This window comes from Egretta garzetta, unplaced genomic scaffold, assembly GCF_000687185.1.
Source record: "Egretta garzetta isolate BGI_Z169 unplaced genomic scaffold, ASM68718v1 scaffold424, whole genome shotgun sequence".
NCBI lineage: Eukaryota > Metazoa > Chordata > Aves > Pelecaniformes > Ardeidae > Egretta > Egretta garzetta.
Window position 1 is genome coordinate 481,440 of NW_009259489.1, and position 17,871 is coordinate 499,310.

A 17,871-nucleotide genomic window follows, 5' to 3' on the forward strand; every position below is an offset into this window, starting at 1 on the left:
CTCTAAAGTTGAGGGAAAATAAAGCTAAGACACTATTTAAATAAGGAGCAAACTATCTTTTTATTTGAAAGCCTCTTATCATTTGCCACTTTCTCTGTAGCCAGATAATTGCAAATCAGAACCATTACAGTTTAAGTCACTCATTACTAAAGGTAAAAAAAAAAAATCTTCCAGGGTAGTAGGTTAGGGATCACTCTGCCTTTCTTGTATTTTTTGCACAATTTGCAGAAGCATCCATTCCACTTACTTGCTAAAGCAAACCCAGGTAGAAGTTACACCCAGTCCTGAACTGTGGCTCAATGTGGTTTCTAATGATACAGGAAGTAATACTTACAGTTGTACATTTAAAATGTTATTAACCACATTCTTTTATTCTGCTGAAAACATAAGATACAGACTGCCAAAACTGTAAAGTAAGAAACAGATCTAATGGCACATTAAGGTGCACTTAGTGCTCATTTCTACCAAGAGGATTTGCATCACTTCTCATTGCAGATATCTGTAAGAGAGGAGTTTGCAAAGCAGCAAGTTGTGGTTGCATCTCTGGTTCAGCTGCTTTGCAATTACAAGGCTGCGCCAGGAGAACACAGGCTCTCAAACCTTCCCTTGAACAGTTAAAAGCACAGTCTGCTCGTATGGCTGCTAATTCATCATTTACCACAACCAGTTGGTCCCAGAAGAACATACTGGTGTACATAAATAGGCTCCTGGAAATATTTAACAGGGAGGGTAAAAAATATCTTGATTGTTCTACAGAGTAAAGCGATCACTCCAACCCCATCCTCCTCTGAAGAAGTGCACTTTGCTCTTGACTGCTGAGGGCTTGGTAACTGGCAAGCTCCAAAGTGAAGGTTGCTGAGCCTGATGTTAGAGAACGCAAAACTGTTGAATAGCCCTGGACAAAATGGAGAACACGTCACTCAATTTAGGATGGAGGGAAGATAAGTTTGCACAGAAAGCTGTTTATGTCGCAGCGAGGAAGAGTCAGAAATATACTGCAACATACTAGTAAGTTAATTTTTTAATATTACTGTATTAAAAGTACAATTCATGCATGAGTCAACCTAATAATATACTATTAAAAAACTTTTCTCTGTAAAACCTGTTCTAGTAGTATTTACTACTTCTCTGACTTACAACTGAAAACACGCTGGCACAAAACCACTACTAGATCTGTGGGCACTTGCTTCAGACCTTCAATAAATAAAATACAGTAAAAAGACATCCATTCCAAACTTACCCATAACAACAGGAAAAGTGAACTGAAGCATAATTACTTTTAAGCTTATAAAGAGAGATCAGATTTGTGTTTTACCATTAATAAGATAATGACATACCATCATTTCTGCTAGTGGAACAGCAGCAACTACAACTCTGTTCTCTTGACGACTCTGGATTTCCTGAATACTACCTCTCCGCTGGGCAAGGTCAGCAAGTGCAGCACTGAGGTGATCTTCACTTACTGTGATTTCTAGGTTCATCAGGGGCTCCAGTATTTGTATACCAGCCTTTTTCAAAGCCTATGTGGAAGGGAAGGAGAGTTATGTTGGCTCTTCTTTTTTTTTTTTTTTTCTTTTTTTCTTTTTTAGAAAATTGACATAGTAAGTACTTGTGTAACTCAAGCTAATACTGCCTCTCAAATTCTCTACTTCCAAAAGCTATAAAGTTCCCAGTAAGGGTATTACACTGTCAGAGAAGAGCAATTACCAGATACTGGTACACATACCTTTTCCCAGTAGTGCATCATGCTACTGTATTCTACAGCTGCTTACAGGTTCACTGTACCTTTTGCATGCAGCGGGAGACACAGGCTGATACCATCGTGTGGGAGGTGTCAGGATGCACTGTCAGTGATTTCACTGTCACATCTATATCCTGAACTGGGAATCCAAGCAAAGGTCCTAGAGAAAAAAAAAAAAAAAAAAAGCAAAAAGCACACTTGTTTTTCAGAATACTAAGACATTCAAAAAAGTTTCAGGATTAATTTGGAGCTTCTCCCTTTCCTCTTTCCCCACTCCTTTCCCTTCCTCCTCCCAAGGGCACAACTACTAGTCTTGTTCCTAGATCTATTTTTTTTTTTTTTTTTAAAGCACTTAATGGCATGAATTTTAGGCTGTAGATGGGACAATTCTGAAGTGTCTTCAAGAAGCATGAAGAAAGCACACATTCAACACTCATTCCACAGGCAGAGATGAGAGAAGCTTTCCAACTCAACAAAGCAACATGGATAAAACACCTCATGCTGCTGCTTCTAGAGTAATTCTCATTTATCAATCTGCTGCCTGTTAATTTTACTGTAAGGGAGAGTTCTTCAGCCACAAGTTATTAAACACTTCCTATTTTTAATCAAATGTAAAAGATGCTTTTAGTCCTTCGGGAAGCCTATGTTTTGCAATCAGGTAGGGCTTTTTATTGCATCCTTTCGTGGATTTAACATTTGTAAATCAGAATGCCATCAGTAACTCTTAATAGAAATGTGGTACGTACATGTTGGCCTCTGAAACCACTTGTCACATCACTGTGGTTTATGTGATGCCATCAAGCAAACACCACCTCTCTTTTACCAGATTAAAAAGCAAAACAAAAGAACTCCAAGCTCGCTGTTGAGTGCCTGAGAAGTTCAACCTTAAAACCAACGGCATGCTGACTTCCATTCCCAGCAGAGGGGAAAGGGGTGTTTGGTAATTTTTGTAGTTAAGGAAATTTCAGAATTTTCCTTTGTATCTAATGTTAATACGTGTTTCTTTTAGTTGTCAAGCTACCAAGGAGTTTTTCCTCCTGGAAACAATATATTAAATTGCTTCTTACAGGAATGTCGGACCAGTAAAGCTGTCATAGCAGTTCCTCTACCTTGAATGCATGAATTCATGATCCCATTGTCTATAGCTCCTTGGAGTTCTTTGGGTAGCTCTTCAATGACACTCGCAGCATACTCGATTACAGGTTTTGTCGCTGCTCTCTCCCCTAACCGGGGCCTCAGTTCTAGCTCTGCAGTTACAAAGTGTCGTTTATCTCCTACTGTTTTGTCCAATATATCTGCAGGGGAAAAAAAGGCAAAACAACCATTTGGAAAACAACGTAACACCTAAAATTCATCTGAAAGTTAACTTGTAAGATTGTTTAAAGTAAATGAAGCCACAAAACCAGAGACAAGGCATTCCTTTCATTCACGCATTTTACCTGTAGCTTGGGCAGCATTTAGGATGGTTTCTCTGTATGCTATTTGAAGAGGTCCCAAATAAGTCTCAATTCCATATTCACGTTTTATTCGGTCATGAATGATCTCTATGTGTAGTTCTCCCATGCCACAAAGAATAGTCTAGTAAGAAGAGAGTTAAGAGAGAAGAGAAAAAACATGCAAAACTCAGGTTTTAATACAAACTGTTTAAGGACTTGCAAGCTCTTTAATAGTCTCCTAAAAATATTTCAAATTCTAAGGAGCCTAGAGAGAAAATAGGACTGCTTTAGGTCATCTAACATGAACATCATATAAGGGAGAAGGTAATTACCACTACTGTGACCACTATAAAAAAGGCCTTACGCTAGCTTAAGGACTATGTAATTAAAACTTTTATTTAAAATACAGAACTGTCAAAAACATGCATAGAACAGGATGACTTCCTCTACTCTGTAAAGCAGAAGTGCACAGGGCTCCACTGTAGTTTGAGGCACTGAACTTTGCACATATATGATACAAACATTTAGAGAGTCCTTTTTATTCAAGAAAATATCAATATGCAAACAAACTAACTGAAGGGTGGTCTTGACATTCTAAAATTAAGCTTGATTATAAGGTGAGCAATAGATGTTTCATCTTACTTGTCCTGTGTCAGGATCTAGCTTCACTTTTAAACTTGGATCTTCACGCTGAAGGCAGCTCAATGCATTATCCAAGTCTGTACATAAATATCAAACATTGTATCTAAAGAGATTTCAGTAATTTGAGAATCGCTATGAGTGTCTAAACATCACTTTCCTCATAAGGTCAAATCTTATTCTCAGAAGGAATCAAAAGGACCCTAAAGCAGCATAGATTTTGGCAAACAAAGTCTATTCAAATTACAAGCAACTTGCTACTTCTGATTCTCTCCAACAAATTAACTGTGTGCTACAGAGTGCTTTGAATTAATTGAATTTTAATAATTAAATTAGAGTGATATTTTGTACTTGTATAAAACCAGAATGGAACCTGAAGTGCTTCATCAAGTCAGTAAAAAGTACTGCTCCCTTTTTACAGATAAGAAAAATTGTCAACTAACTCTTCCATGTTCAACATGAAGAGGTTCAAATGCAAAGTATTTTTTTCTGATTGCCCATTATCTTAACTGCTGAGGAAAGCGGCTACAGAATGATAAACTCAGAGCTGAGACTGCATTTATCTATCTTACAGTCTTTGAAAAAAACCAAAACACAATTCACAAAACAAACATCCAAACCCCCCCAAAACCAGGAACACCTTACAACTCGGCAGCCCAGCCTGCAGACACATTGCTCCAAATTTGCATTCTACCTTGCTCTATTCCATCATACTTCACTGGTACTCATCCTTCCTCCCCTTCACCCACAACTAAGCTCAGCTTAGTTGGAATGAAGGCACAGAGTTTAAAGTATATACTTCCAAAAAGAGTCAAATGGAACCAAGTTGTGTGGTACAGATTCTTGGGAAAGGCAGTAAGATTACAGGTCACACCGCCTGGGTGAACCCTAACTAGACACACAGAAGTCTTAGTAAGTGAAGACTTTACACCATAGAGTGAAACTGCAAGTGCTGACTGGAAAAACCCACAGATTCCAAGGTTATTTGTACTCAGGACACTATGTACAGCACACCAGCATGACTGCAGCAAAACTAAGCAGGACAGTAGGAAATGAAACTGCCTCCATCTCTGCTTTCAAAATGAAGAACTACTACGTTTTTAGACAGAAAACCGAAAAAAGCACTGCTACTAGTACTGCTTGATGTGCTAATAGCAAAGGATATTGACAACCACAATCTAAAATACATCACCTGTCCAAAACACCAAAAAGGGCCTTATTAGATCACTGATGGATAAACTTGTGCAACTCACTCATGTCAACCAGGTGTGCACAGGCTGGGGATAAGTGCTGTTCTTTGCATAGGAGAAAATGGTTATGCTTGAATATACCATTTGTAGAATATCTTAACGTATTCCTAGGTAGCTATGTTGTACCTTGTTGTTTGGCCATTGAGGGAGGCTCAATTGTACAGAAGAAGACAGGGTCAGGGATCTCCACACCTGCCAGCAGAAGGCTCTCTACGTCACTGGTAGACCTCTCCTCTCTCCCAGCATCCCTTCCAGCTCGGCGTGCTGCAGCTACTGCTGAAGCTTTTGATGACACTATGGTATCTCCAGTGGCACTCTATCGATCAACACCCAGTGACCCACAAGAAACAAGAAGGGGAGTGGAGGGGATATGAAAAAAGAAACCAAAAAACCAAAAGCACAAACCCTGAGTATTTCTCCTCCTCAAAAACGCTTGTGCTAAACTCCACTGATTTACTTATTTATAAACAATTACTGTAACTTCTCTCTTCAGATAACTAAAATGATCTGGAAGAGAAAAAAATGTGCTCAAATTTAGACTAACATTGCTTTGTCCAGTTCACTGCACTGTAAATCTAACTTATCATTCAAGACATAAAGCTGCAAAGAGAATATCAGTAAATGAAAATTTTCTTATGCATGCCAAAGTTGGTTACATTTTAGAAAAGCTGTGCAAATGAGATCTATGCAGCCTGTTCAGACAACAAACACTGAATTAGTAAACTAATAGAAGCCAGCATGAAACAAACTTACTTGAACTTAAGTTAAACTGTTGCTTTTGGGTAACTTATTTGGAAAACATCACTCTCCTTCCCCATAGGAGGTCTCTCCATGACATTACACTGGATTTTAAGAGTTACATATATAAATACAAGCTCAGAACCCTACTAACATACACCTTCATTTTTCAGTCCGTTCCATGTAATCAGCACCACATCTCCCAGGTCAATTACCAACATTTATACATTGTAATACTTCATTTTAGGAGGAAGTACAGGTACATGTGCTTCAAATACAGCAAGTTTACACATGTCACAACAATGAAGAACGCATCTGAGATACAATACCATAGAAGTAGAAAGCAGACTAGTGAAACAAGCTCCCCTCTCCATAAGCTATCAGTGTTTTCCATTACCTGTTTTAACCCAACGGTAAGGGCAATGTTGCCAGGCATTAGTGATGGTATTTCAATTTGCTGATCAGCAAAAGGCAGGAGCAGCCGACTCATTCTCTCCCTGAAAATGAAATTCTTGAATTACTCAGGGCTTGAACAGACATTCCAATGCTACACCAAACCACATCTCTATCTTACTCACGTGCAACTTTTGTTAATATTATATACAGCTGATTGAGGTTTCAGTGAACCTGAGTAAACACGAACAAAAACTAGTGGTCCACGACATTTATCATGGAGAACTTTAAACGCTAGGGCACACAGGTCATCCTTGTACCACTGTCTGCAAAATAAAAAGACAAAAAGCATCCCTGTAGGATTAATCCACTCAAACTCACATTTACCTCAATTTCCACTCATCTGAGAAGCAGTATGTTTCTTATTGTAATATTAAGAGAGGCAGGTTTTTAAAAATCGTAATTTATACCAAAAAATATTAACCTAAGCAGTTACAGCTCCAGTAGGATATGTAAAATGTCACACAACTCAGCCAATACTAGAGGTGATCCCTTGACCCCAATTTTGTAAATTGGCAATATCCTCAGATTAAAAATAGACTTTAGAACTCTGAAGTGCAAGTTTGAAAACTGGAGACAAATGCATACAATTCCAGTTGCACTGACCAAAAAGGTTCAGCACTCAAGTGCGTTTTTATGTCTGCACACCTTTACTTTATTTAATACCTAAAAACAGTAAGCATTTTTAAAGATAAGAATGCTTGGTTGATATTCTTCATTTTCTGCTTTTATGCTTTCCTACTTATTCTTCCCTTTTTCCTGTACCTCCTCTTCTCCTTGTACTTACAGAAACTCATATGAACGCTCATCAGGTGCAGGCAAGTACATAGTAATAGCATCCAGTAACGGCTGCACTCCTTTGTTCTTCAGTGCACTGCCACAGAGTACAGGCACCGCTTTCTGAGCTAGCGTGACTCTGCGGAGAGCGGACCGTAACTGCAAAGAAGAATTATTTTCCGTTAACATGTGAACTACAATTTAGCCTTAAACTGCATTCCAGCTATCAGATTTTGCCAACAAATCCCCAAAAGTTAAGAAGTACGTTTGCAAATACAACATCACTCATCCAAACTCCTTTCACTGCTTTTTAATGACCTCCCAACCATAAACCCAAATGTTCAGATGCTGAAACAGAAGACACTGCTTTTAAGATTTTGAAAGGTGTCAGGCAGCTCTGCAGCTGTTCCTGTTCTTTTTCTAACAGTCCTTTTAATTCAGAATGTTGTTCCTCACCGCTTTCAGCGTGGCAGTGTTTGAAGATCCAACCAATTCACAGTGGTTGAGATGCTACTTTTGTTAGTAAGAATCAGCAGCTCGGACACAAACTGCACTGACTCTGCCTGGCAATTCCATTCACCTTTTCCTAAATGCTTTTGCAGCAGCCCAACTTTCAAAAACAAACAAAAAAAACCCCATGAAAACCAAAACACCCCAAAACAAACCCAACCCTTCCTGAACAAAGGTACCCTACTTTTAAATTTGTGTCTAGCATGTCTGAGAATTGTAGTTATTGCATTATCGTATAAAATTCATGCTAAGCTTGAAAATATTTTCTCCTAAACTCACAGTACTGTAAATTTACTACAAAAGCTGGTGTGAGGGGGTTTTTGTTGATAAAAAATGCACACCTGCAAAAATCATAACCTGCATGTGCCAAAGGAAGGAAAACCCAGCCCTTCAGAATAATAGCTAGTAAAAACTTGTTTCTAAATAGTGAAGTGTAAAATTACCTTGTCAGCTGGTATTAACTCAAAATTTTCACTATATTCTCCTAGAACCAGTTCAGCAAATTCATCATCCAGATCTGCAACCTTCAACAGAATAGTTCTTTATTATTTGGCACACAGCAGTTTCGTAGGTAAGTCACAAATCTTAGTTACTTAGGAAATAGAGCTAAACAGAGCAGGAACAAAGCCTTTGAAGACATCAGATATCATAAACTCAAGCCACAGAAAATTACGAAAATTAAGGTTTCAAGAAAGGACGGGGGCGGCAGGAAAAATCAAGTCAAAGCCACTGTCAGGCAAAACATCAGGGGGAGAGACAATGCTTGTACCTCTCCCTGAAATTGAAAAGCCTGCAGCCGTACAGCAACAGCCACAAAGGGTGTAACTGGAGGTAGTTCGGATCTGCAAGCAAGGCAAAGCCTGAAGTAAGCAGCAAGTAACCTTTTGTGAGCCAACAAACACACAGCTGAAAAAACCAGACAAGCCTTTGGGGCATTTTGACCTTCCTCATGGCAAAGGCTTGTAGGTCCACAAGCTCATCTGTGCTTTCAAACTGTACCGCTTCGCTTGACAAATAAATTAACCACTCTTTAAACCTTGACTCACATAGAACCCTGCGCTGTCATAGACGTGGGACACCCCAAGTGCAGGAAGGCACTTTGCCCCCTCTAGCGGCTACAACAGCAATTGACCGAATACTGGAATGAATCATTGATAAGCAATTAGAAGTCTAATCCAGCTAACAGTTAAAACATAAGGAAAGCGTTCCATGTAATTAAGTGAAAACAAAGTGTACAAGATAGCTGGTACTCCAACTACTAAATGTTACAGTGTTTCTGGTAAGGAGTATACATAGCATAGAAAGCATATCAAAAAAAATCTTCTATGAACCCAAGGCTATCTCAATTATCACTCTCCTGGTCCACCCCTTCCTCCTTCAGGAAGGGCCCAAAAACCAAAGGAAAAAACCCCAACACTGTTCTATCTGACAATACATTTCTTTAAGGTAAGAGGCTGAGTAATAACATCCCCATTTAAAACCTGGAAATTTTGAAAACCAGATTGTGTATGTGTTGCACTGACGGATCTCTGCAATTCTCATGTTTCAAAGGAAACTGAAAGCCTAGCGTCATCTGTTTATGCACTTGCACAACATTATTCAAAGTTGTATGGAGGACAGCCCTCCCAGCAAAACAGATCAGTGTCTGAGGTAAACGTAGTTGTTAACCTCCCATACTTTTGCTTACAAAAGTATGCATTCAAATGTAATCACTACTACACTTTTAAGTTCTATAAAAACAAACTGAATGTAAAAACCTTTTTACTTGGAGAGAAGACTTGCTTAGAGTCTCTTGCATACAACCAACTCGTCCAATATAATTATATAAACTACAAAAAAAAGTGGGGGACCTTAAAATGCCAGCTGAGGGGAGAAGAAAAAACACTCTGGACAACTATTTCAAATGTTCTGACTGCTCAACAGGCAAATTATTCTTTTACTTCCATTAATTCCTCCATTCTTCACCCTTTCTAATCTGCCAACTTTACAAAACCTTGTATCAAGTAGCTCAAGATCCTATTTTCTTTCTTAGCTTCACAGCATGATGATTTACGTTAAAGAAATACTGTTCTTTTCTCATCTCTCCCATGGACTTTTTGGATGGATCTGGAACAAGGTTTATGGTGGCATTCAGCTGCCTTTAACACACTATTTAGTGTCATCCTGCAACATCCCATCCAGCTGCCACTCCAGAAGGGTACAGATATTCTGTAGGTTCTGGGTCACATCTGCCAGGCCTCGTGTGAATGTCCCAGGTACCTTTTGGCATCTAAGATGCTATGTTAGCCAACTGGATGCTAAACCTGGTGCCTGCTTTCTTCAGTTCCCTATTTATAAAGCAGGGAGTATTTTCCCTTTTAGGCACGTACTGTACAGCCAGGGAGTCCAACTCTCTATATTCAGCATGTTTTGCCATCACATGTTAATATTTCCCATGTGCATTAAGCACCTTTGATGGATAGAAAGGAAGTGAGGAAAACTTGCAATTAGTTCAATAAGGAGAAATGCAGAATCTTGCACCTGGGACAGAGCAAATGCATGCACTGATATAGAGCAGGGATCAACTAGCTAGGAAACAGCTCTGCAGAAGTCAACCAGAGGGTCAGGTGAGCATGAGCCAGCAGTATCCCCTTCCATTGGCAAAAGCTAACTGCACACTGGGCTGCATCAGCAAGAGCACAGCCAGTGGATGAGGGCAAGTGGTTAGTACCCTCTACCCTGCACTCGTGAATCTGGATCTAAAACTCTGACTGCTTTTAGGTTCCCCAGCACAAAAAGACTGACAAACTGCAGGAAGTCCACTGGAAAACCACTCAGGTGGTTGGAGGGCAGCTGGAGGCCCAGAGAGGTGGGTTTGTCTAACTTGGAGAGGCTAAGAGAGGACGCAAATGCTGCCTCTTACTACTTGAAATGGTGGTGGTGGTGGGCCTGCTTCAGCGAAAGCAGAGCCAGATTCTTCTCAGAGGTACACAAAGACAGGACAAGCGGTGGTCGCGGGCTGCAGTACCATAAATTCCCATTGGACAAGAAGAAATAACGTTTCACTACAAGGATGATCAAGCACTGGGACAGGCTACTTAGACAGACTGTAATCTCCATCCTTATAGACTTGAAAACTCAACCAAACAAGGCCTGAGCAACCTGATCTAATGTTGAAGTTAAGCCCTGCTTTGAGCAGGTCAGGGCACCAGACACCTCCAGAGGTCCCTTTCAGCCTATTTTTTCCCCTGTCCTAAATAACAGTTTCAAATATATTATGTATTTACTTTAGAACTTTACTTGTTCTATTAAGGTATTTCTGGCATCCTGGACTTCTTGGAACAGGGTGGGATCATCAGTCTCCAGCAGCAGCTTTTGCTCAAAATTTTTTCCATCATCCAAATCAGAAGTAGGTTTCCAAATTATTTGTTCCTTAGTCACAAGATCAACCAGTCCTCTGAAGGTCTTGCCTTCCCCAACAGGCAACTGCAAACAGAGTGGGTATTATAGACAGCTGCAGAAAATTAAGAAAGGAGTTCCATTCGAAAGAAAGCAAATAAACATTTAATTGCTATGCTTACCTGTAAAAGCAAAGGTTTTGTCTTCAACTTTTGTTTGATACTCTCAACAGCATATGTAAAGCTATATAAAAAAAAAAAGATACCAAGTTACACAGAACTTAGTGACATAGTAAAATAGGTTTACCATTCTAATCTACTGCAAAGATTACTCCTATAATTACACAAAAATATGCATCTGCATAATCAAAGATGTATATAGTAAATATTAACATAATTGGCTTGCTCTATACTTAGCAGAAAAACCTTAACTCGATGAGACACATTCTCTTACAAGGCTTTTAGCAATGATTAACATAACTGCCTAAATACCTTGCCCTGTTTTTGTCCATCTTGTTCAAAAAGCAAATTCGTGGTATCTGATGTTTGTCTGCTTGTCGCCACACAGTCAGAGTTTGGGCCTAACACAAAAGACAAAATGGAAACATTAGTGCCAACAGCTGAACCACGCACTCCCCAATACTGCCGAAGGACTGAGTTCAGAGTGCAGAAGGGAACTGTGCTGAATGCATTGCGACAATCCCGTAGGCAGCAGCGCAGATGAGCTCCACGTGCAGCTTCGTCTCATCTCTTCTCTCAGCTGTCATCATTCCCCCTCCTTTGCTATAGGCACACAGGCAGGGGAACAGGGAGAGAAACTAAGCGTTACAGGGGATATATATGGAAAAAACTCAGTAATGTAGAGAACTCTGACTTCACTGCCATGTTACTTAAGCACACACAGGCAAGCATTTCTGTGGCTACACATCACTAAAACCACCATGGTTTTGCTAGTAATTTCAGTGATTTCACAACACACAACTTTCCAACAGGATTGAACTACTCAAAACATCTCATGTTATAAAGTCAGATTCCAGCCTGCCTCCACGTTTTCTGCACTACGCCCCAAAGGGCGTGTTAAATAGGCCACGGGGGAGAGAGAAATTCTGGCTGAAAATGATTCTATTTCTACATGAAAGCTGAAAATGAGAAATGAACAGATATTTACTTCTTTCCACTGGTGGGGCTAGCCAGAAGCATTCACCTCAATCAATGTTTGTAAAAGACAGCAACAAAACAACAACACCCACTCACCCCGCCCCCCAGGCTTTAATGGGAACCCCACTTATTTGCCCCTTATTCCCATGGCAATTCCTGTACACTACAGGACTTGAAATTAAATGCTCAGCTTCCTGAAGCTGAATTTTGATCAGAGCATCACAAGAGATAATACAGAGTAACATCTCTGTACCACTATTATTACTATTTGAGTCTGATTTAAGTCACTAGAAAAAAAAAAATAAATCTACCAGTTATTTTTACCTCAACACCAGCTGAAGCATCAAACACTGCTACTGCTCCATCCAGGACTCTCAAGCAACGCTCAACTTCCACTGTAAAATCCACATGACCTAAAAAACATTCTTCCTTTCATACCATCATAATTTGAACAGGCAACATCAACAGCTCATTATAATTTTTTTTTTAAAATCATGTCAAAACAACTCTGACTTCGCTTGCAGAGAAATACACCCATCAGTCCTTGAAACACACAAGATTGTTACATTGCAATCCCAGAATTGAGAGCTATTTAGTGTGGAAATGTCTGAGCTCATCTTTAAACAAGCTAGGTTAGGCACAATAATTAGCCAAAGCTGAACAGAGCTCAGTACAGGCCTTTTTACTGATGCAATTAAACCAATACTGCACCATATTTAAAACTAAGACTTAAGTTCTGTGACACCTCATCTCACCTACTCTCCCCTAACACTGTGAGTACTGATGAAGTGTAGTACCTGGGGTGTCGATCAGATTGATTCTGTAGTCCTTCCAGTCAAATGTAACAGCAGCAGACTGAATGGTAATACCACGTTCTCGCTCTTGTACCATAAAATCTGTCACTGTGTCCCCATCATCAACATCTGTGAACAGGAAGCAGGATTACAGTTGGGTAGGTAAATAATTCAAAAGCTGAAATTGTCTTGGAATACAGATGCCAAGAGAGATTTGGAAATGCTGACCCTTTTATACATGCACAAGCTATGAAAACTAGCCTTTTTCAGAAAATTATAATGTCAGCTAATTTACCCAGGCTCCCTTTCCAGGAAACAAAGGCTCTGTAAGTCAAAGACAAGTAATCCCAACAACCTTCTAGTTGTTCTTAATCCTAGTAACACCATGAGAAACTTAAAAACTAAAGCAAATTCCAAAATCATGAATAAACTACAGTTTTAAAAAACCCGGCTGCACTCATGGTACAGGATGTGACCGATATGTTAAAATTTAGTTAAAATTTAATTAAAAGGGAATTAAGTTAAAACACGCAGGCCACCAAGCGCTCCACAAGCCCAACATCTTCTACTGTTTTCATACACAGCAGAAAGCAGGGAATTAAATTTCAAGGTCAAAAAGTAGAACAACCGGAGGCTGCTGTGACCCTTTCAAACTTGAAGAATTCTGTGAGAGTTGTTGAAGCAAGGAATTCTTCCTGTGCTACGGCTTTCAAAAGAAATGGCTGTATTTCATTAATCCGGTTTCTTTACAGGTCAAAAAAGAACTGAAGAAACAGTTTTACCAGAGCAGCCAATGAAAAAGTAAAACCAGGAGAACCTCTAATTAAACGGTAAACAAAACATAATGCACTGAAAGTAAAAGAAAAATAGGAACTTATGATGTCTCAAAGTACAACTGCCTTAGAAAGTCATGTCTACACTAAGGGTTCCACCAGCAGCCTCTAACTGCGCTGCATGTCACTGTATACTATTAAATCTCTCAAAGCTACTGAAATACAAAAAGTACTTCTAACCTCCAAGTGTTCTTATGTATCCGGAATAATACAGCATTCTCTCCGTTGTCGTAGTCTTCCCTGCATCAATGTGGGCCATAATGCCAATGTTTCGGATTCTGCATAAAGCAAAAACTTACTGTGGTAATTTTTTTATTCAATGATACTATTACTTGCATAAACAATTAATATTCACCGAGAATAGCATACCAGATGAATAACATTTTTCCTCTGTTGCATAATCTGATACAGTGCACATTCTGATACTGAAGTATGTTAGCACCAAAATGGTGGATCTTCTTCAGATCAGTAGTACTCAACAGTTTTGGAACAGGTTCCTGCTTCACTTCAGCGGAAGGTCACCTCTTGGCCTCACCCTCACCCGCCTGCCCTCCTCACAGACAGAAGCAGCCCCTCCACCCTCCCATCCATCCTAATCCCTAACCCCCCCAGCCCTGGTGCCTGAAACAATCCATTGCATATACACCCTTTATGCCCCAGATCCAGCACCCAAGATCACACGAAGTTGTCCTTGATTCTGTTCAGCCAAGCCTTCCTTTCTGAAGTACCTCGCCAGTAGCTTCCAAAACTGCTTCGCTAGCTCTGCGCGTTGCAGGCTTGCGATCAGCCCCCATATTCATCATTAATGCTAGCTGAATTAGCCCTCAGGACAAAAGTAATCTCCCGGAGGAACTTCACCCCCAAGCTATTCCTTTGGCAGCTCAGCCCCTAATTACCTTGCCCTTGTTACTGAGGCCCTCATCCAGCAGGGCTGAGCACTCCCATGAACACAAAGATGCAGCCCTGCCCACAGCAGTGGTGTAGTTGCCAAGACATCCCTTCTGCCTTGGTCAGCTCCCAGCAACCACCATGGATTCAGAGCTTCCCTAGGAGCCCGGTTTTGGTTCTGATGATGTAAACTAGAGACAGCCCAAGACGCCAACCACTGTTCTATATTGGAATGTCAGACAGGTGAAAGTAAGGAAGCACTAACTTTAATTTAGAACACGCACATGAACTAGGCATGTGATTGGCACAGCAACAACCCATGACTCTTTATCACATCAATCACCCTGACCATTGGTTACACCCAAAAAATAAGCTAGCATGACATACCTGGATATATGAGGATTAATGACAGAACGCAGAGACTTAACATCTCCTGGAATCAAACAAAACAAAACAACAATTTGTAAGACTGACCCCAATTTAGAAGTCAGATTTCTAACAAAACTAAATATACTCAAGAAAATTCCTAAAAAGCTTGTAAAAAAAAATTTCAGAGCCACAAATCATGACAATTCATAATCCCTACCATCTCAAATTTCTAAAGAATATGTACCTAATTTTCAATAAATCTTTCTCTTTAAAAAAAGACAAGTTCTTCAAAACACTTGTAATTTAGAAACAACAGGAAAAAGCCAAGACAAAAAAGCATCATCAGCACAGTAAAATCTTACCTTGCAGAAGCAATAACAAAACTTGCCACAAGAGAACTGTAATGTTGATGCTCATCTGAACTGGCTATTAGACAACAAATTTCAAAAGTAATTTCTCCTCTAAACACTGAAGCTAGACAGCATAATGAAAGAAAATGTAAAGGTTAAGAAACCATGGGACTGAAGAGTTTTAAATTCTTTTTTTCTTGAGATATGTTTCCTCTCTCACACCCTATCTAGTTGGAAAATAAAATGCCAGCTAAATTTTTATGAAACTAATCCATAGTTCAGGTACTCAAGCCATTTAAGTTGTATTTCAGGAACTCACTTTCCTAGTGCTTTAGTTTATCTTTGGTAGGCCAAACAGAATTCAACAGTATCTAACACTCCTTCACCATCTACAGATCATCCTTATCACCAGAGAGGCATTAAAGAGGCATCCTGTAGGTTAACACCTCGATGAGGAGAAAGACTGATCTTAGGAGAAGCAAGGTAGGAGGCTGGAAATTCACTGCTGCCCACCACCCCCATCCCAAATAAACACTCCAGCTAACACTGCCTTTTCCCCTCCAGTTCCTACAATAGCCCACAAAATAACATACTGATATGTTTGCAGCTTCTTGCTCATCTAAGTCACATGTGTCCACATGACACACTGAGGTACTCAGCACAGGAAAACCAGGGATAAACAGAGCAGCCAGCAAGGACATTGCACAGACAACTGCACGGGAACAGCGATACGTCGTAATGGAGACTGCATTGACCTTAGCAACTGAGAAGGGTAAGTCTTCTTCTCAGGTAGACAACTGCAGGTTAAAGGCTTTTGCTAAGATACGCAGTGCTGAATCCATTAACTTTTTTTTTTTTTTTTTTTAAAGTCGGTTACCCACCAGTTACCAATATTTTCTTCCCGTCTCCATCTTGATGTGGAAAAAAGTGGCTCTCACTCCCAACACTACCTTGTATCAATCAACTTCCATTCAATCTCAGTGCAGCTACTCAAAAAACAGTAAAAATTCTCTTTGATTGAAATTTTGGTTTCCAAGTATCTTATTTTTACTCTCTTTTATCCTGAGTCTGCAAAGAAAATTCACTAATGATAACTTTGAACTTTTTAAGTGCTCTGTTTGCGCTTCATACACGAAATTTTATAAATAGTGACCAAAAGAATACGATAAAAGACAATTTAAAAAGTATTCTTACTCATTTTTAGAGTAATCGCTACTTTTAAGAAAACAGTTTAAACTTATACCTGGTGGAGAACTGTAGTTTCTTAGACTGCAGTTTTGCTGTGTCACACTTATGACTCTCATTTTTGTCTTCCTGAAATACACACACTTAAGAGGAAAATAAAGAATATTTATCATTATAATTATGTTGTAGGTACATTTTTCCCAGTTGTAGAAAACTAAACTCAAAAAAATACCTCCAGGAACTGATACTATTGTTATATATTTATATAAGCTACCAGCTATTTGGAAGCAGAAGCATGAAGATGGCAGCACCGAGGTTTAAACCAAGTCCAACTTCAGTATTATTTGGAATTTCAGTAAGAATCTATGATAGCATCAAAACATGCTGTCTGTAGCCACTGTACTTATATTATTTACACAAATAATTACATGTATTTACAGTTTAACAATGACAAATGACAGGTAGTCAAAAATCACAGAGAGTTTACAGAATAATTACAAATTCAATTTCCACATTCTGACTTATGTGAAGTCCAATTCCAACATGACATGATGCGTTATGTTTGGATACCAATTTTTAAAGGAAAGAAAAAAAAAAGTTTACTCAGAGTAACCCACTTATTTCTTTTGCTCACAGAGGAAGTGTCAAAATTTGGGAAAAAGTTTACCTCATTGCACAAACTTGATGACTTCAGTGCGTTCACTGATAATTTCCTCATAATTCTCAACATTTTGGCTCTTGCCTCTAAAGCTGTTCCCTGCCAAGACAAGTAAGCATTGTACAAAACGTTTATGACAGGGAACAGATAACTATACTACTCCCACGTAAATCAATCATGAAACCTAACTGTTTTTCAAGCTAAATCAGGTTTTTCAGGTTACCACTTTGCAGGTTAAAATGGTGTTAGATCTGTAAAAATTGTGTTCTCAAGCCTTAAAAACGCAGCATAAATGCACGCTCACAAACACTAAACATGCTTCTCCAAGCAACCTGGCAAACAGTAAAGCAGACAAATTAACATGAGAGTTTACACCCGCGCTCAGGTAAGCTCTAGAGAACCAAAGACGAAGCGTACATAGCTCTTCTGATCCAGAAGGAGAAAGGCGGGCAGAAGGAGTTAGGTATCTGGGACAGAAGTAAAAGAAAATATTAACCACTAGAGCTTTTAAGCATTGCCCACACTGTAACACAAAACCCAAGCGCAGAAGCTTCAAAAGCATTCTAAAAAAAAATTAAATTCAAAAGCTGACTGCTGTTTATTTAGGCAGACACGAACAGCCAGCTCCGGCGGTTTTATGCTTCGTGGCAGAGCCTCACAGCCCAGGGGAAGAAGCTGGAGTACAGGCCCGCTTCCAGCCCGCGCCTGACGAGCC

General features: G+C 39.5%; 2 protein-coding genes across 6 annotated transcripts in view; one reads left to right on the forward strand and one right to left on the reverse strand.

Annotated features, from left to right (window-relative positions):
- Positions 1–70: 70 nt before the first annotated feature.
- Positions 71–17,827, reverse strand: GFM2 (GTP dependent ribosome recycling factor mitochondrial 2). Of its 5 annotated transcripts, none has more exons than XM_035892835.1 (20): positions 16,557–16,643; positions 15,326–16,381; positions 14,982–15,027; positions 13,887–13,984; positions 12,877–13,002; positions 12,404–12,492; positions 11,414–11,502; positions 11,105–11,165; positions 10,824–11,009; positions 7,988–8,068; positions 7,045–7,193; positions 6,383–6,523; positions 6,202–6,301; positions 5,193–5,382; positions 3,820–3,896; positions 3,181–3,319; positions 2,851–3,036; positions 1,786–1,901; positions 1,338–1,520; positions 71–895 (listed from the first exon to the last, which is right to left on the reverse strand). In XM_035892835.1, the coding sequence occupies exons 2-20, from the start codon at positions 15,378–15,380 to the stop codon at positions 767–769; spliced, it is 2,241 nt and encodes a 746-aa protein (XP_035748728.1). In that variant the 5' UTR covers positions 15,381–16,381; positions 16,557–16,643; the 3' UTR covers positions 71–766. The 5 variants fall into 5 exon arrangements, 4 of the variants coding, with proteins under 4 accessions (XP_035748728.1, XP_009635527.1, XP_035748727.1 ...); XM_009637232.2 differs by lacking the exon at positions 15,326–16,381 and adding an exon at positions 17,166–17,825 and having other exon boundaries at positions 72–895; positions 16,557–16,641; XM_035892834.1 differs by lacking the exons at positions 7,988–8,068; positions 15,326–16,381 and adding an exon at positions 17,166–17,825 and having other exon boundaries at positions 72–895; positions 16,557–16,641.
- The window catches only part of NSA2 (NSA2 ribosome biogenesis factor), a 5,412-nt gene continuing 5,058 nt past the window's right edge, over positions 17,518–17,871 (forward strand). The window contains exon 1 of the mRNA XM_035892792.1: positions 17,518–17,541. Coding sequence (XP_035748685.1) covers positions 17,518–17,541 — 24 coding nt within the window. The remainder of the gene's footprint in view (positions 17,542–17,871) is intronic.